The sequence below is a fragment of the Citrus sinensis genome, chromosome 2 (assembly GCF_022201045.2).
Source record: "Citrus sinensis cultivar Valencia sweet orange chromosome 2, DVS_A1.0, whole genome shotgun sequence".
NCBI classification, from domain to species: Eukaryota; Viridiplantae; Streptophyta; class Magnoliopsida; order Sapindales; family Rutaceae; genus Citrus; species Citrus sinensis.
The window spans coordinates 3584836-3605233 of record NC_068557.1 but is presented as its reverse complement, the minus strand read 5'-3'; the positions used below and the strand labels follow the sequence as shown (position 1 = coordinate 3605233).

The 20398-nt window shown below is 34.2% G+C and overlaps 2 protein-coding genes and 1 long non-coding RNA gene across 3 annotated transcripts; all 3 read left to right on the top strand.

Moving 5' to 3' along the window:
- Window positions 1-319: 319 nt before the first annotated feature.
- On the top strand, window positions 320-9093 carry LOC102628202 (magnesium-chelatase subunit ChlD, chloroplastic). Its single transcript, XM_006470641.4, has 15 exons — window positions 320-842; window positions 1349-1527; window positions 2263-2347; window positions 2424-2740; window positions 2828-2951; window positions 3530-3622; window positions 4356-4451; window positions 5578-5715; window positions 5809-6009; window positions 6282-6437; window positions 7061-7168; window positions 7584-7718; window positions 8038-8196; window positions 8471-8591; window positions 8670-9093. Exons 1-15 carry the CDS (start codon window positions 543-545, stop codon window positions 8753-8755), a joined length of 2298 nt encoding a protein of 765 aa, XP_006470704.2. The 5' UTR covers window positions 320-542; the 3' UTR covers window positions 8756-9093.
- Window positions 9094-9414: 321 nt separating this feature from the next.
- On the top strand, window positions 9415-12396 carry LOC107175919 (uncharacterized). The gene is made up of 2 exons (XR_001507361.3): window positions 9415-11366; window positions 12177-12396. It is a non-coding gene; the product is annotated as an uncharacterized LOC107175919 (long non-coding RNA).
- Window positions 12397-13221: 825 nt separating this feature from the next.
- LOC102627618 (uncharacterized) lies at window positions 13222-19117 on the top strand. Its single transcript, XM_006470640.4, has 6 exons — window positions 13222-13659; window positions 13729-13940; window positions 15029-15346; window positions 15477-15551; window positions 15839-15913; window positions 16582-19117. Exons 1-6 carry the CDS (start codon window positions 13470-13472, stop codon window positions 17131-17133), a joined length of 1422 nt encoding a protein of 473 aa, XP_006470703.2. The 5' UTR covers window positions 13222-13469; the 3' UTR covers window positions 17134-19117.
- Window positions 19118-20398: the final 1281 nt, after the last annotated feature.

The following is a 20398-nucleotide window of genomic DNA, read 5'->3' as shown; positions in this document are numbered from 1 at the left end:
GAGGAAATTTTCTTTTCTCCTTCGGCAGATTAAATCAAATATGCTTTAACAAACTTGATCAGTTTCAATCACTAATTTGATTGATCTAGCACCATACTAAAAATAATCTTAAAAAGGAATTGAAACTCCGTCCAATTTATTAAAATACTAAGCCGCAATTACATTTAAGAAACTAAGGTATGCAAGAAAGTTTGAGGATGTCAAGAATTTTATTTTTAAAGGAAAAGTGTAATTGTAGGAGCGGATGAAGCCGGAAATTTTTTTTTTTTTTTTAATTCCTTACTTCTGCATGTTTCAACTTAAATGGTGATGCCGGTTGAAAACTAATTGTTAAATTCACTGGGTGGGGGTAAACAAAAAGTATGCTAAATGAACACTGAGATGCATTGGATCGGCCCGTGGACCACAAACAGTGAGACCACGACAAGAGTGAGAAAGCAGCAATGGCATCAGTAGAGATGTACAAATTTACAATACAACAGAACAGATAACGAAAACATTTCTTATCTTTTTCTTTCACACTTTCAGTTCATTTTCAATCAATGGCATTTTCATCAACAATAACAACAGTTTCATCAGCAGCTTCCACTTCCCTTTCACACCTCCAACAATCTTGTTCTGTACTTGTTCCTTCTTTGAAGCTACACCCACTTCTCTTCTCTTATTCTCCTCCTCCTTTTTTCAAGTTCAGAACAAGGCCAAAGCACCACCGCTTCTTCCACGTTCGTGCTTCTTCTTCAAACGCAACTCTTGACTCTGCCAATGGCGCTGTTGCTGCTGCCAGCGAGGATCAAGATTCCTACGGAAGACAGTTCTTCCCATTAGCTGCTGTTGTTGGCCAGGTCTACAACTTAAAACTAAAACCAATAACTCACTGTTTATATTTATGCTTGTGAATTTTCTTCGTGAATGGGCAAATGGGTTCTCTTGTTTTTTTTTTTTTTTTCATTTTTAGACTATATAGTACTGTTGTTATACGTGTTTGCTAATTATTGAGGTGTTGTGGCTTTTAGTTCACCACTTCTGTGAAGTGGAATTTGCTTTCGAAATTAAGCAGAAGCATAGCAACATATTACCCTAAGGCTTTAGCTTCAGAACCGTCCATAGTGAAGTAGATTCTCAGTTTGGTGCAAATTCTAGTAGTTGATATATCACTTTGATTTATGTCTGTGTACATTTTATGATAAATTGTTCTTAATAGAGATTACATTTTTGTTGAAAATTTTTGGGAAGGATAAAGCCTCTGTACAGCTTTTCTTGTGTCTAATTTGTTAAATTTGTATGATGGCTAATAATGCTGGTTAGCTAAGATGATGGATGTATAATGAAGATGCATATCATGTTATAGGATGCTATTAAAACAGCTCTTTTGCTTGGAGCTATTGACCGTGAAATTGGAGGGATTGCTATCTCTGGAAGGCGAGGAACAGCCAAGACAGTTATGGCACGTGGACTACATGCAATTTTGCCACCGATTGAAGTAGTTGTTGGTTCAATAGCAAATGCAGATCCTACCTGCCCAGATGAGTAAGTCCACTGATTGCTTGTACTTTATTTTCCATATAGCTAAGATATCGTTATCTTTGATAGTAACGCTGTAACTTTTTACAGCCTATTAGTAGGCTTTGTATCTCATATGTCATGGATAACATTATCATACACTCTATACACATTATGCATAGTACAATAGGATTTCTAGTGAAAGATGTGGAAAGCCTTTTACCAGGTGCAGCAAATGTTGCTATTTCGTGAATGGCATTACCAAATATCCTGAGAAGTGCAAAGGTCAATTATATATATTATTCCCTTGAGGAAAAAACTTAACATTTAACAATTTGTTAATGATTCATCTTCTTTCTGCTTCTGAAATAACAGTTTTAATCGTTTCCCGATTGAAGATGCAAAATATTTTTCCATGAAAAAATAACATCTAATGCTGGCCGAGAAACTCTATTGGCAGGTGGGGAGTGTTGAGATTAATGTTTTTTTTAGTGGGAAAGTTAAGATAAACCTTTTTGCCCATCTAAAATTTCGGTGATACGTGCCTAGTAGCCAGCATCAAGTGAAAGGCAGAGAATTGTAGAAATTTTTTGTTTCAGAGATCAATTTCAGTTACTTTACACATGCAGCTGTAATGAAACTACTAATCACAACTACGAAGCTTGCCTCATTCATATGTTATTATCGGCTCTGTCCAAATAATGTGAACACATATGGCCTTTTCCTTTCAAAGATTGATATTTTGGATCATAACATTTGAAGGTGGGAAGATGGCTTAGATGAAAAAGCTGAATATGATACTGCTGGAAATTTGAAGACTCAGATTGCTAGATCTCCTTTTGTTCAGGTGTGTTTTGTGAAAAAAGACTTTAGAATTCAGGGTTTTTTCATTCTTCATGTACCTTAGGACATTGCTGCTACAGATTCCACTCGGAGTCACGGAGGACAGACTCATCGGATCTGTTGACGTTGAGGAGTCCGTGAAAACAGGAACAACTGTTTTCCAGCCTGGCCTTCTGGCTGAAGCTCATAGAGGTGTCTTATATATTGATGAGATTAATCTTTTGGATGAAGGCATTAGTAATCTGCTTCTTAATGTATTGACGGAAGGGGTTAATATTGTGGAACGAGAGGGAATCAGTTTCAAACATCCGTGCAAGCCACTTTTGATTGCTACTTATAATCCAGAAGAGGGTGTCGTACGTGAACATTTACTAGATCGCATTGCAATTAATTTGAGGTATATACCTTTTGTTTAGAAAATGGAATGTGTTTTTTATCTTTGTTTCCTCTTTCCCATTCCATCAATGGCACAGTTGTTCTGCAGTGCAGATCTTCCAATGACTTTTGAAGATCGTGTTGCCGCTGTTGGTATTGCTACACAATTTCAGGAACGTAGTAATGAAGTCTTTAAAATGGTTGAGGAAGAAACAGACTTAGCAAAGACTCAGGTATGCTCTGCTTTAACGACTATCTTTTAAGTTAGAAGCTTTGCATTGATATCTTATGCATCCACAATTTCACTCGATTGAAAGTCGAGACTTTCTTTGGAGTTTGGTCTTATAAATAGGATTTACAGGTTATGTGGTAGTTTATGGCGGGTCGCTTGCCTCGTCTGGTTGCTGTTCTATGATAACTGTCTTTGTTAATATAAGAATTTAAATGAACAGAGAGCCTCTTAAAAGGCTTGAACAATTTTCCCAGAGAATTTGACATAGGAAAATTAACCGAAAAATATACTGGAAGTAGTAATAATAATTAGATTTCTTGTACCTATGCCACTTGGCTTCATTTTGCAGTATGATGCCTTTGATAATAATATTATTATATGTCAGGTCAGTGCCATATTTTATTCATAAATTTTTTTTTGCAGTCATTGATTATACATTACTGAAATGAAAAGCCTAACCATTGTTCTGATGCGTTTTTGGTAGTTTTTATTACTTATGGTATTCTTTGATAATGAAAATGAAACTGTTTCATTAATTTAACAAAAGTGTGATTGCTTGCATGTATTCATGCGTTGCAGATCATTTTGGCTAGAGAGTATTTGAAGGATGTTGCCATTGGCAGGGAGCAGTTGAAGTACCTGGTTATGGAAGCCCTTCGAGGTGGTTGCCAGGTCTGCACATTGATACTGTAAATTCTGTTTTAAATTTCATGAAAAGGCCAAACCGTAGGATCATTGTGAAGCGGAGCTTTATAAAATTCTTGAACACTATCAAGATGACTTTTGCCCAAAATTTTATGAATCTCTAGAATTTGTTATGGTCAGTGTCATTTTGCCATTTATTGAGCACCTGTGCTTAAAGAACCTTCATGGTGATAATTTAAAAGAATACAGATGATGCAACTGATTAGAATATAAACAGCATTGATCAGGAAAAGATAATCAGAGCAGCACCAGCACATATTGTGCCCTTTCTATGAACAAGTACAGGCTCCATTCTTCATTATCCATGACAAGAATTACACTGAATCAGAGAGAAGATTACACTTAACACAATGATACCAAGATCACTCTTTTACAATCCCTATAAAGAGAGTTAGGCTGAGTTAAAGAACCGTTACGTCAGCTTCTTATATAGCAAAACCTGTGTAAGGTCAAATCTTGGTCAAAGGTAGTTATCCTTAACTAATTCCTCTTCCTGCTCATAAGTGAGTGCCCCATTGTTACCACGTCAGCAAAAGCGTTAATACCTTTTGCTCCATTCACAACTGAATTTTAAATCATTTTACAATAGAAATATTTCCAGTTTGTTTAAAATTTCTAAGTAGATATTGTCAACGTTTAAATTTGCTTTTATTATTGGACTGCAATTACATAACTTTTGATGGTCTTTTATCAACTTCAGGGACACAGAGCAGAACTATATGCAGCCCGGGTTGCAAAATGCTTAGCTGCCTTGGAAGGACGTGAGAAAGTTAACGTGGATGACCTGAAAAAAGCTGTTAAGTATATTCTTCTAAATTGTAATGCACATGCTCTTCTGCCCATTGGCTTTGCACATCCATTTGAAGATTAATACTTTTTAAAGGCATCTTGCTTTATCAAAATGCTATATTACCCCCTACAGCACTTCCACTGCACCCCACCAAAAAAAAATAAAAATGGCTCAAACAAAAATGATACATTTTTTATTTTATAATCTATAGAATGTTCCTATTTTTCTAAAATGAGAGATGGCATAATGAGAGCTATTGGAATGAGCCAATAACTCACAATTTATTGTCTTTTACATAAAACGCTTGCTGATGTCAGCTAGAATTTATCTCCTTGCTTTTAGTATTTTTATTACACACGAGACAATGAATTGATAGCCGCTGGACCTATCTAATGGCTATCATCAATATATGCAGACTGGGATATGAAAATATTTAAGCAAATCGGTCTTTATATTTCATTGCTAACCAATTATTACGTGTTTGTATTTTTCTCGCTGGGCACCTTTTCAATATTGTTTTGGCATGGCGATTTTTAACTGTCTATTGATCACCAGTTATCTTTCTGCTCAATGACTTAGTTTTGTTTATACTTTCTTTGATTCTTGATTATTAGAATCGGTCAGCGTCTTTTAAAACCATTTTGGAAACCTCTTGAGCTATTATGGTATTGGAAGGGTGCATGTTTGATTGAAAAAATGAAAAAATAAAGAAATACAGTTGGTGAAATTTCACTGTAATTACTTATTTGGAGTCTTCTCTACCTCAGACCTTTTAAGTTTCAACAGAATCAAAGTCATATTTTGTACCATACAAATATAAAATTCTTGTTCTGGTTCACTGGCGATTCTTCTTCCTTTTTCTATATTTTTCCTTCTCTCAAGACTTCCTTTTGCTAGAAAAATTTTGTTCTTGATCAAAATACTGTTGTTTGCAGAGCTTCTTTGCTGTATCCATGTAGATAGTAGAAGTTAAAAATGCTATAATTGTGTCAGATTTTTTGTACAATCATATATTCCCAATAGATGAAAAGTCTGCTGTTTCATATTGTCTGTTGGTCATCGATGATATCCTAATACACAGAAAGAAAGGCAACATACACAAACTTTTTTTTTTGACATATATCTAATGCAGGTGGAACTGGTCATTCTTCCTCGTTCGATAATTAATGAGACCCCACCAGAACAGCAAAACCAACAGCCTCCACCACCTCCCCCTCCGCAAAATCAAGATTCAGGGGAGGAGGAGCAGAATGAGGAGGAAGATCAGGAGGTTTGTTAAAATGGATCAGTATTTTAGATTTTTTAGCCTACATCCATTTCTCTTATATTAAGATCAAGAAGTATGGTGGTGCTTTTTTCCCAGGATGAGAATGATGAAGAGAATGAACAGCAGCAGGAACAGTTGCCTGAAGAATTTATTTTTGATGCAGAAGGGGGTTTGGTTGATGAAAAACTTCTTTTCTTCGCACAACAAGCGCAGAGACGCCGAGGTAAGGCTGGGAGAGCAAAGAATGTAATCTTTTCAGAGGATAGAGGGCGATATATTAAGCCAATGCTCCCAAAGGTTATAACCCTTTATCCCTCCGTATCTCCCTTCTTTCTACCATGCATAAGACATTAAAATTTCTGCTGTATACATGTGCTCTTTTCTCAATCTATTATTTCTTTTCTGGTCCTGAGAAGTGAGAACTTGTTGATTTTATGGACCCTTAGTGTGCATCATCAGTAAGTCCAGTTTCCAGTTGATTGGCTAGTAGTGTTTTATGTTTTTCTAAACTTTCTTTCCTCATACATACTTCACTTCATCAGTCGGAGTAAGCTCCATATCTTTCACAGGGTCCTATTAAGAGATTAGCTGTTGATGCAACACTTAGAGCAGCTGCACCATATCAAAAACTACGTCGAGAGAGGGATACTCAAAAAACTAGGAAAGTTTTTGTTGAGAAAACTGACATGAGGGCAAAAAGAATGGCAAGGAAAGCAGGAGCATTGGTAGGTTTGATGTTCTCAGTGCTTATTTTACAATTAATACTTTTACCATTTCAGGAAGAAAAAGGAAAAAGAATGAAGCTGATTTTCCCACAAAAACCATCTTGCATATTTTATTCTGGTTGATGCTTCATAATTTCGACAACTATTATATGCCATTATATCAATATTGAGTAATGATATAGCCACAAAATCTTCTACAAATTTATTTTGTACAAACTGATGTGGTGTTAATTTCTTGATTGAATTAAATATCTCTTGGCTCACATGATTTATTTCTATTATTTTATATTTTCATTGAACTAATGAATTAATGACACATCAGTTTGTACAAGAGTTTGTGGCTGTATTATCACTCATCAATATTTTCATCTTCTGTTTTTAGCTGCCTTTAATTGCCATGGAAAAATGGAAAATTGAACCTGTATGTTGGTTTGTGTGGAAGCGGACCATAATCTCATTTTGTGGGGCTTAGTCCAAATTTAAATAAATTCATAGTTGATTCTGCTTGTTTCATTTATTTTATTGTTCATGTGTGAGAAATAGAGTAATAAATTCAATTGAAAAGGGCTGACAACTTTTAATGCATTTGACATTTGAGTTCTTGAAATTACTGTTTGTGGAAGGTAATATTTGTGGTTGATGCAAGTGGGAGCATGGCACTCAACCGAATGCAAAATGCTAAAGGTGCAGCACTTAAGCTACTTGCTGAGAGTTATACATGCAGAGATCAGGTAACTTCAAACTGCAAATTATTCAGTATTTGGATTAAACAATATTCTCTTTCCATTGATTACTTTATTTCGCTGCAGCAAAGAATCAATTAATTTCTCCTTGGTTAATTGAAGTTCCTTTGTCCCGAAAGGATGTTCTAGTTGATTTTATCACTTGCTGTTAAAGCAAGAGGACAAGGGTTCAATCCCAAAGGGATATGTTTAATTTGGGATGGGACGGGTAGGGTGCATGGTTAAAAAAGAAAAAAAATGTGAATCTTTCTTTTCCTAGATTATTTTTCTCAGTGATGCATTTTATCATTTCCATGCAGTTCTGAAAATAAGCAAAGCTCCAAAGTTGGCTTTACAAAAGCCTGTGTTGCACATATTTACCTTTTAACTAATTTCAGGTATTGTTTACTGGCAATTTAAGTAGGTTTCCATTATTCCTTTCCGAGGAGACTCTGCAGAAGTCCTTTTGCCTCCTTCCAGATCAATTGCAATGGCAAGGAAACGTCTAGAGAGACTTCCATGTGGCGGTGGTTCTCCTCTAGCTCATGGTTTATCAATGGTGTGTAGATCTGTTAAACCCCATCATTGTGGCATCTTGACAAAGAAATTCTTAAGATGTTGGTGGCTTTTATTGTCAGAAACTATTGATGAACGTCTAAATGTTGCAAATGACTTCTCTTCTGATTATTGGAACCCAACTTGTTGATTATTATTTAGTGTACCAAGCAATTATTCTCTTTCTAAGATTTTCCATCCCTTCTCGTTCCTGCTTAAAGCTGTTCTTTTACCATCAAGTTCTACGAATTTTGGCATTTATTGTTCCAATTTTCTAATTATAGACAATCATTTATGATTATTTAATGCTTTAATATGCCTAGGCCGTCAGGGTTGGGCTAAATGCGGAGAAGAGTGGTGATGTTGGGCGTATAATGATTGTTGCAATAACAGATGGCAGAGCTAATATATCGCTGAAAAGATCTACGGATCCTGAAGCAACTGCTTCTGATGCCCCTAGACCTTCGTCACAAGAATTGAAGGTAAATAATGAGAACCACAGTGTACGCTTAGTTTATCAGTATCAATGCACTTTGCTGACTGGCTGCGAACTTTCGTCACGATGAGATGATCTTTTATTTTATTTTATCGTATTTTCTCGTGATTCTTATTTTGAACTTGAGCATACTTGTTCAACCAATGCATGATCACCCATACAAATAAGATTTGGCAATTGGCATGCTTAGGTTCGAAGACATTCCTCGAAATTTAATATTGGAACTAATTGATATTGTTACATCTTTTTGTTTGATGAAGGATGAGATTCTTGAAGTTGCTGGGAAAATATACAAAGCAGGGATGTCTCTCTTAGTTATCGACACAGAAAACAAGTTTGTTTCTACTGGCTTTGCCAAAGAGATTGCCAGAGTTGCTCAAGGTGTGTTTGTTTGCTTTGAATACTGCTGGTTTTTCTGGATTCATATGCAACTAACACAAAATTTTTTTATTTTTGCAGGAAAATATTACTACTTGCCAAATGCTTCAGATGCTGTTATTTCAGCTACGACCAAGGATGCTTTATCAGCATTGAAGAATTCTTGATTTTTGTCCCTCTTCTATTTTTTATTTTTTAACTTTCTTATTTGGTATTAACAAAATCCTTTGATAGCATGTTCAAAAAGAAACAACCGACATTTATCCATTTCTCATATTGTGTAGCCTGTGAAACGTATGGCTTACATTTTCTTTTATTTTTTTCTTTTTTTTTTTATAATTTTTCGATGGACTGTATGAAATGTATGTTACAAGTTTCATTGAGATACAAAGAACTTGAGTTTTCTTAATTATTCAATAGTATTTGTAAACGTGTGCATACATTAAAGTACTGTGGAATATTGAGATAGATCAGATATTAAATTAAATTTATTAATTTCAAGTGATACTCTGCTCAATTACTCCTCTGGGATTTATGAGAAATTATCCTTTCAAGCTGAAATAAAATAAAAATACTTCAACCAATTGAAAAGTAATTACTTACTACTGTCCTCAGGTTTATAATAAAGAATAATTTTATTATTTATAAATTTAAAATTATGAATAAAATATTTATATTACATCCAATCGTTAGATTCATTTAGATGAATGAATCCATTAAAATCCAACGCCTAAGTGCAACGGTGGCATGGTACCACCGTTTCACCGTAGTTTTCTTCTTGATTGACCTAATGTAATTTACAATCTGATGTACTGAATGACAATAATACTCAATTCCGTAGGAAAAACAAAAATTACAGATTAAGGGTAATTTGGTAACTTGACATTTCTTTTAGAATAGGCTGGATCACTTCATTTTGACTTGTATAATTTTCCCGTCTCTAGAATGGGAGATGTTATTTCGACTGCATCCTTTCGACGAGCTCTGGTTGAGACGTGAATGATTTGCTGGATGAGTTCGGAAATGAAGGTTAGTGAACATGTTTTTTGTTTGACGCTCAACCCAGTTCCTTCGAATAAGGTAGGAAAACACATACCTACTTGTTGTAATTGTTTGGTGCTGAGTCCACGATCCGTAAAAGAGATGAATGAAATACTATTGCTAGATATTGTAATGGACAAGAATAATTTTGATTTGAAAGATAACTCCGGGGCTTTGGTGAATGAAGATGCGATTTATGTGATTGGTATGGGAGGTGTTGGCAATGAAAATCTGGGTAGCCTTTTATCCAGATAGTTTCTTATTCAGTGACTGTTTAAGTGGAAAAAGACTTTCGAGGTCATTTTTTCAACAGTCAATTAAGAATTGCTCTTATCTTAAGGTCAATTTTTTAACAATCAATTAGTATATGTCTTGATTTTAGATGCATGACCTTATCCATGATCTTGAGCAATTAGCAAATCTGAGTGGCCTTCTATCTGGAAAGTTTTCTTTCCAGTGACTGGCTGGACCAGACAAGCTTGGGAAATTCGCTGAATAAATATGCAGGTTGATAAATAATGAAAACCTATCAAAAACCATTTATTTTAAATAAGATAGTATTGGAAAGTTCGAAGCCTTTTATGATGTAGCAGATGATCAATATAAAGATTTGGTGGGCTGCTGAACAAAAATGCTTTAGGAAATATGAGGTTGATAAGTAATGCAAACTTATCGAAAACCATTTATTTTAAATAAGATAGTATTAGAAAGTTTGAAGTCTTTTGTAATGTAGCGGATGGATTTTGCAAAAAGGATGGTTGGGAAGTACTTTGAGAGTTTGAGAGGGCTGATCCCAACACTGGGGATAATCCCCTCGATGCCAATCACATCTGGCGCTCTGCCATTTTGAACACAATTCTGGGGTTGATCCTTTCTAAATGCCTGATTGGTCTGTCTCAGAAAATGTACGAAGTGGACTGCTGTTTGGCTGACCCCTTTCTTCCCTTTCGGGTTGGGAATTCAAGTAGGAAGGAAGAGTACACCACTTATGATGCTAGTGTTAGGGTTATTTGATGATTAATGTTCGTGTTGATTTGTTATCAACGCCACAATGGTTAGGCGTCTTGTCTTTTAAATATATTAGAGCTTCTAGTTGAAATTAGAGATGATAAACATCTATGATGTCTTGATCTTTAAAATTTGAAGACACTTGTAGTAGAAAGGTATTGTTCTCTAAAGAAATTGTGTCAAGACATGGGGAGCCTCAGTTACCTACGACATCTCAAAATTTCTGATGTTGATTCATTGGAAAGAGTGGACAAACTGACCACTTTTATTTTTATGGGCTAAGCATTTGCTCTATATGAGTTGAAGTTGTAAACACGGCTTCGGGATACACTCAACATTTTAAAGATGGAGACTGTAGATGATGTTGGGGAGGCCAAGGATGCTGACTTAAATGGCAAGTGAAACCTTAACATGTTGTTGCTGAGAATTGTAATATTGGCATTTGGCAATTCAAGGAAGGCAGAAATTGAAAGATGAGTGCTTGACATGCCTTTACACCATGCAGAATCAGAGATCTCAAGATCTGTAAGCTATTATTTGAGTGGGGAATGCATAGACTCACACTTCTTTTAGACATCTCTTCATTAACAGAGGATGTTCAGAGAATGCCCTGCCGCCCTCACTTTTGAACCCATTAATCTTGGATGTTCTAGTTCTCTGCTAGAACAAGGGTGCATATGGGATGAAGGTTGATGTTGCCACATGATAACCCAGATACACATCTACAAGGTAAATCCATTTCTGAAATGCTTTAGTGTTACCTTTTTTCTACATTTCCGTAAATGAACTTCATGATCTTTGGCTGTTAAAGAAAGAAATGAGATAACAAACAAAATGTATGCATGGACAACTGCAGGATTTGCTATGATTTTACAAATAGTGTTATTAATTATTTCTTTTCAATATTGATTTTGAGGAATTAGCTTCAGAGTAATTGAACAACTTGCAAATGATTTTGAAAGGCAAGTAATATTTTTCCCTTGGGAAAGTTAAAGCAAAATAGGTTTTGTGAATTCTCTGTTCCATTAATCAAAACCTTAATATCTTTATTGCCTACTGTTTGACAATTTATAGCTTATAGCATGGATATACAACCATCTTATATCTGTATGCATGTAGTTCAACCTCCTGTCTTTGTTCTGTGTTTTTGTTCTTTTTGTTTGACAAGGTCAAAGTTCTTTAAAACACTTGGGCAATGGGCATTTAGACGAGGGACAATTGCAACCCAATGGATTTGCATCAATACATGTTTATGTTATTAAAATGAATGGACCGTAGAGACTATCATCATTTTGCTCGTCGCTAATGGAAAATCAATTTAATTTTCTTCTTTTGATAATTTCTGATATGTTATTCTTGTGCTTACAAATCAATTATAGGTTGTTTTGACTAGAAAATAATAAAATTTTAGGTTGTTTCCTCAATTCCACCACGAAGTAAAACATTACAGTTGTGTTTGTGTTTTTATTTGCAGTTCAATAAATCGATGGGATTATTTTTTTAGAAGTAACCCTTGTTGAGTATGTATAATGTCTGCAGGAGCAACAATGTTCTTCATCTCCAGAAGTACCGGATGTTGAAGATACAGAATATACTGGTATTAGGTGTATTTGCTTTGGCTTTCTTGGCTTAAAGCTGCAGTGTTGTCTTTGCTGTGTATGTAAACAAAGGTGGTGTACAATCAATCACCTGTAAAACAGATTGATTTCACTTGGATTTTTGTATTTGATTGCCCCATCAAAACATAATTTTTTTTTTTTTTGGTTGTGACTTATGTTGATGAGAGTGGGCATTTGTTGCTTCCATTTACAGATAAATAAAAGATATTATAAATGAAATTTGTTTAGGTAAATGTAATATTACGCAGGTAATAACAAACTCGAGCCAGCCATACATGAAGATGATTGTTCATTGATTAAGTGCTTACCCCAAGTATATGATGATATAAAATAGGATTAGTGACTGTTTAACAATTGCCATTTTCCAATTTAGGTGTCGGATTCCCATATAGGAGAAGAAAACTAGAAAAGCAAAAGAACGGGAATAATTGGTACAAAATTTAACAATTATATATATTTTTTAAAAATGTCGAAATAATATACTCATGGGTCTCGCTAAATTACTAAGTACTGGTTTAAGTTTTTGATAGTTGTATTTATCTACTCTTAACAAACATTTTGTTTCTAGAGATAATTGTATTTTGAGTTATTAATATCTTATTGATAAAAATGAAGGAAAAAAATGTAAGGCAGATTAAAAAAAATTATTTGAAACTGAGCCAATTAAAAAAAAAAATTCTATTCTCATGCAAGAATTGAAGAAATCATACTTTTATACAATATTTTAATTAATTTCTACATAATGATCAATAAAATTTTGCATCGTTCATATTAAAAAACATGTACTTGGATTTCTAATTTATCTTTTCCTTTGTAATTAATTTTCTACAAAGCATATTTTTAAATAAAAAACTTTATGAATATTATATCAAAGACATTCAACAAAATTAAAAATAGTAAGAAAAAAATCCAAATTTTGCATTATATATTAATTTTTAAACTGTTTTCAACCTTCAAATCACAAATACTCAAACCGACGTCGCTTTGGCCTCCTAACAAGGCAACGGCCAACGAGCAACTAAAACGCAAAGCGTAAGTGGCGCTAAGCTAACCAACCAAACTTGAAAGACTTGGAAACCCCGTCTTTCTTCCGGCCGTCACAAAGGCAAGTCAGTCACTCTCTCAGTCAACCTTTCTTTCAAACAGTTGGCGTGCACAAAAATATCTAAGACAAAGATCAACAGAAACAGTAAACCCAAAACCAAAAAAAAAAATGTGGTACCTGTGCGTGTTTTTCCACAGACTGTTGGATTACAGAAAGCCAGAAGTTGAATCATTAGCTTACCTCTTCGGTGTCAATGATGCTTTAGAATGGAAGCTTCCAAAACACCACCACCCTGACTCTCCTTTCCATTTCGTCAATCTTCCCTCTGAAGATATCGCTCGCAGCATTGCCAATCGAAGTGAGTTTCTTATTTTTTTAATAATTATTATTTTTTAAAACTTAATTGTAATTTAATTATGTCTTATAGGTATACTGGTGAAGGGGATGTATGAAGTTTGGGGAGAAGGAAGTAGTTATGAAGAATTGGAGGAGGCTATTAGAAGTTACCCAGAAGACCAGATGCTCCCGTATTTGAGCTCTGATGCCACTTTCAAGATTACTGTTGATAGCTTTGGTAAAGTCTTCAGCTTCCAGGAGCAAAATGATCGAATTAAAGGACTTTCGTATATTCCTTTCAAGGTCCGTTGTTTTGTATCTTACCATTTGCTCATTGTGTGTTTTAATGAAGCAATAATGTTAGTGACATATAGCTATACTATTTTCCCTTTTTTCGCAATTGGTGGCATATAGCAATATTATTTTCCCTTTTTTCGCAAATTGGGTATCTTTCTATTTATTTAGAAGAGGTGGTATGATTGTGATTGATTGTGTGCTCTGTTTCTGTTCTGTTTCCTTGGACACACACCATGCCGTGTTTCTGTTTTGTTAGTCATTTACCTCTATGATGCATTCTGAGCACTTCTTGGTTGTATAATGTCTGAAGCTGCTATGCGCTTTTTTTTTTTTTTTCACCTCTATTGATTTCAACTTCAAAATATATGACTTAGCAATCATTACATCAGTTAAACGCATTTAGAACATATGAACCTTCTTGTACTTTCAAATCATCTTTTTTCTTATGCTATCTTAAGATATTGTTCAGCCCTTTTTCTCTCGCTACCTCCATACGACCATGATAGATTCCCAAAATCTTGGAAAAGACCTGCTATTGCCTCTAGGATTAACTTGTCTCCATTATAGTCTCTCACAATTAGGATGACCATCTCACAGGCGCAACAGCTTGTTGCTAATTTTTCTTTTCAAAATTTTGTTGTTCCCTATTTTACATCAACTATTTCTTTTTGGGGCAGTAAACTGCATGGTTTTTCTGAAGTGGCAGAGTTTGCTGCTTTTAAAAATAATAATTATAATAAAAACAAAAAATAAGAAATAAAAATTTAATCCACTACAGGCAGCAACAAAGTAGAGGATATTTTTCCATTCTTATAAGTTCCATCTTTTAAATGATATAATTGGTATCTTAAAAATTAAAATAAAAAATGTATTTTGAGTGGGTGTTAAGAATAATTTATTTTATTTAGTTTTAACAGCCCAGATATTTAAAAATTCAAGATTTTCTAAATATCTCAAAGTTTCTACTGGTCAGTCAAAATTAGGCAAAAGTTCGAGAATGGATGGATTATAGGTTATGTCACTAAGTTCTAATGGCAATCAATTTATGTATTCTTTATCATCTCTAAAGTAAAGGAGTAATCAATATGTTGCAGGGTCGAGTTAATTTGAAAAATCCAGATCACAAGTTTTGGCTTATAGAAACTGATGACTATGGAGTGAATAATGGGCTCCCACCAGTGGCAGAAAGGAGAATCTTTTTCGGTAGAGAAATAGGTGCTGCTGATAGGAAACTAATACCAACATATCAGTTAAAAAGCCGCAATTATCTTGGCCCCACAGCAATGGATGCAGAAGTGGCTTTCTTAATGGCCAACCAGGCATTGGTTGAACCTGGGAAACTTGTCTATGACCCTTTTGTCGGCACTGGGAGTATTCTTGTTGCTGCAGCTCACTTCGGTGCAATGACAATGGTTAGCACTTGTTGCTCTATTATTTACTTTGAAATACATTGCACTTGGTAGTTCTGTTTCAGAGTTTTTATCAACTATGTGCTCGTTATAAACTGGTTTAGTTATTATTTAACAGTTTTTAATATGTCAGGGTGCAGATATTGACATTAGAGTTGTCCGCGATGGGCGTGGCCCAGATACTAATGTTTGGAGCAATTTTAAGCAGGTGAATATTCTGTGTGATAGCATTTCCTTTCATTTCTTTTTTTGTTTAATGGAATATTTTATTTTAAGACGTACTTTAAACACTTGGTTGGTTATCCACACCACAAAAAGCAGTGATGAATTGTCATTAATATGCAATTGTGAACTCATTTGACATTATTAACTTATACTCCTTTTATATTAATAGCTCATTCTTAATTCTTTAGGTTTGAAAAGTTAATGTGGACCATGGTTTGTATAATTGTATCAGAATTGCATGACACTGTACTCGTTCTCATATTTCTGCAGTATGGATTACAAATGCCTATTGGTTTGCTAAGGGCAGATAATAACCTTCCACCTTGGCGTCCTGGTTTGAAAGAGGTATGTATGGGAGATTTTTACTCTTGCAGTGTGTACTGTGTAATAAGTGGTTCCTTTTCTGTCTGTACTCTGGTAGATTTTATTACTTAATTTTTCAATTGATTTCTTAACAATTATGATGTGCCAGTAATTTTGCTACTGACAGTTAAGAAAATATTACATCATCTCACAATAGAATCCCAAAAATTTTAACTGAAAGTAAAATGCACTAAATTGAAGCAAATTTTACTGGTGCGTGTTTACTAATTTGAGGCATTATGCAATGACGAATTCTTTAGGATTTTATGGCAGTAATGTTGCATTCTTAACAACATAACATCCATGTCCTTTTTGATGTTATTGACTAAAAAATGAAACTTTTACTAAATTTGAAGTATCAAATCGTTGAACTAAATTTTTTATTTATTTGTGTATCGGATGGTGACAGTTTTATTTTTAAAAAGCCTGAACTTACCAGATAGAAATGAATTTCTGTCTGTTCAACTGTTGTTGACTGCAATTTACCCAATGCTGTACAAATAAGAAGAAAGATGATTGCCTAAGAACCTTATGGTGACATTTGGTAAAAGTTTAATCATTGATTGGAACTCTTAAGTTACATAAATTGATTATTACTGTTATTTTTCTGGATCTTATATTTTCATTTAAAGTTATATTATGTTGATTAGGTCTTTGATGCCATAATCTGTGACCCTCCTTATGGAGTTCGGGCTGGTGGACGTAAATCTGGTGGACGTAAATTGCTAAAGGGAGTCGTGGATCCTTACACTGTTCCTGATGACAAGAGAGTTGGCCACATACCATCGACAGCTCCATACTGCTTATCTGAGTGTGTGCATGATTTGCTTGACCTTGCTGGTAGGATGCTAGTAATGGGTGGCAGGCTTGTGTATTTCTACCCTGTTCTAAGAGAAGATTCAACGCGGAACCCTTTCCCTGAGCACCCATGTTTTAAATTGGTTGCTTCTTCTGAACAGATCTTAAGCTCACGTTACAGTCGGGTTCTGCTAACAATGGTGAAGATAGGTCCGTACACTGAGGAAATTGCAGAGACCGCCAGGAGAAAACACTTGGAGTTTAGAGAGAACCATTTAAAGTGGTTGGAAGATGGTAATCTTCATTCTTCGGTCTTTGCTTCCGCTGATCCGCAGGTGACTGCAGCAGGCGATCTCAAACTCAGTAAAGACCCAAAACCGAAGTACCGCGGCAAGTATGTATAGTCTTCTGAGCTACAATGCCTTGTCTTTAGTAGAAAAATTTTTGTGGGCTTCATACGAAACTGGCACCAAAGTTGCACCATACATCCAATAACATTTATTATCTGTAGCGGTCAGTTTTATGCATGAATGTGTAGCAATGGAGTTTCTGTCCGAAGCAATGAGGTTTTCTTTTATTCTTCACGAGCATGTTTAAATTTTAATCATCAAATTATCTAAGGAAATATTGCGTGTTGCAAAACATGTTATGCAAAAAAATCTGGTCAGTAATTTATGAAGCTTGTGATTAGATATTATAATGGCTTTGATGTTGAATGCCTTCTACTAGAAGTCCATAAAAATGATAAGGTTAAGGAAAGCAAAAATATTATCAACAATATTAATGAGCAGGGATGTTTAATAAAATGTGCCTCAATAGGTCAATAATCTCTACATTTAACCCATATTCACATATTTTTTAGATATCTCTAATTACAAATATAAAATACATAAATTCAAAGAAATAATGCATTCAATATGAAATTTATATTATATAATTGTTCACACCGATTGGCTGCGAATGCATTCTATATTCACGGTGATCCAAGAACAAGGCTGAGATGTTTGGAATTTCTCATCGTTATCCAAAACTTTAAAATAAAAAAAATAAAAAAAATGATATTATGATAAAGTTATTAATTAACATAAATTTGTAAAAAGTTTTGTGAATTATTATAAAATTGTACTCACTTAATAATTTTTAAATATCTAAATTTCTTTAAAAAAAATCTAACCAATCTAAAAAGTCTTAAAACCTAATAAATTAATACCCCGCTAAACAGTACTAGGATTTAAAAGCAGAGGAAAACATGCCAATTTCCGTAATTTTTAAAAATAAATTATGATTGGTTTTCGTAAAGGGATTATTATTGTTTATTTCGTAAATAATATAAGGAAAAATTGTAAACTTCTTAATACATCCTTCCTTGGGGCTTAGAAACCCTACTGACTTTTGACTCTTTGAGAATTTTTCTCTACTTCACAAGAAGTGCTCGAGGATGCAGACGGCAAAGGAGAAGCAGAGGACGAAAGAACCAGTGAAGATCTGGCTTTACGAGCTTATAAACTTGGCTTATGAGATGAAGATTTACTTGATGAGTTTGCAAGTAAAGCTTTTCTTGAAGCTGAACCCAGTTCTTTCAAGTGAGGTAAGAAAACTCAAACCCACTTGTTATAACAGATTGATGATGAGTCCGCGATCTGTAAAAGAGATGACTGTGAGATTGCAAGATATTGTTATGGACAAAGGTAATTTTGATTTGAAGGAGAATCTAGGTTTTTTGTTGAATAAGAATCAAATTCATGTAATTGGTATGGGAGGTGCTGGCAATACAATTATTAGTCATTTTAATCACTGAATAGGTTAAAGATGTTTGCCTTTTGGCAGCAAAAACACTTGGGGATATAAACTCATCGAGATTATTTTACATGGTTGTTAAGTTTGAAATTTCTTTTAGTTACGGTTTTATGAATTATTATTATCATAAAATTGAGACACCATTCGAGCTAGTTTGATTGAAAGTTTTCTAAGATGGGTTATGCATCTGGAGTGATGATCGGCTTATCCATCGCATACACGGTGTTTAAGATGGTTTGTAAGGATGATCGAAAGTAAAAGGTGAGAAGGGTGATCAAATTAGATGGTGTAAAAAGAAATCAGATAGTAAATGTCTCTATGTCCCTCGATGAGTAATTATTAATTAGTTTGCCTTGGTGTTTAAGATGGTTTGTAAGGATGATCGAAAGTAAAAGGTGAGAAGGGTGATCAAATTAGACAGTGCAAAAAGAAATCCGATAGTAAATGCCTCTATGTCCCTCGATGAGTAATTATTAATTACTTTGGCTTACGGATTTATAAACTGATATATGTACTATTGTTCTTTGAGTAGACAGCATGATGATTTGTAAAAACCACAATCCTGATTAAATTCAAAGTATGTTTGTAAGATCAGTACGTGTACGGATCTTGAAGGGGTTAATGATTGTTATCTTCACGAATTTTAGTTGTAGATAGCATGGTGAAATTTTTGTTGAATAAGAATCAAATAATGTAATTGGAATGGGAGGTGCTGGCAATACAATTAACAGTGGCCTTAACCATGGAAATGGAATAGACTAAAGATACTTGCTTTTTAGCAGTAAAAAGGCAATATTTTAGAGGCATGCACTTACTTTTTACTTGTTTTTTAGCGGTAAAAGCTCTTGGAGACGTACACTTACCAATATTTTACATCAAGGAGAATTAGTAAGAAATATATGGAATATTTAAGCGATTGTTTTCAAAAACAGTCTCTGTTGCGATTAACTGTAAATTCTCGTCAGCTCCGTCAAGACATTAATTCAGAATACGTGCTTTTTCAAATTCCCTGACCTCGTAAAGTGACTAATTCAGAATATATGATTTTTTTCTTCTAGAATTCGTGATGAAATCAACATGAATATATATACTTAATATCTTATCTTATGCATGGATAGGCATTATGTAGAAAAGGTTTGAAGCATTCTGTAAGTTTACGCTGCCATTTTAAGCACTTAATGGCTTTGAAAATCTTGCAAAAATCAATTTCTCATCTTTACAAGAAATCGTGTGAAGAAATGGGAATATTGTATAGAAAATAGCACTGAAAGTAAAAATGATGTGTCATAATAATTAATAGAATAACGGAAAATAAAAGTTCTAAGGAATATAAGTGGATAGGTGATGTGGAAAAAATATATACATATATAAATGCAATGTCAATTTTTACAAAAAAAACTTTATGCATAATCTGCGTATGTAATTCCTTCATTATTTTATGTCAATTTATAGATCAGCTATTGAGTGACTGGATAATATTATTTGTGCACTTAAGTTATATAAATTCGATGCTAACTTTTATTTTTTTTCTGATTATTAAGAGACCGAAGCAATTTAAGGAATATCCTTGGATATGTCTAAAGTTGAAGAGATATATCTAAGTGACTGTACTTTAAAAATAAAAAAGACATAAACTGAGATTTTTGGAGTTTTATAGCTCACACTATGGAGAAAACATAAATAAGGTACATAATTTTTAAGGGCTGGAGTGTATTTTCACTGAGCTGAGGTGTCTTGAGTGGCATGGATGACCATTCAAATCATTGTCTTCAATTATTCATTCAGAAAATCTTGTTTCGCTTGAAATAACTCGTAGTAGTATTAAATAACTGTGGAAGGGTATCCAGGTATAGCTTAGTATTTATACTGTAA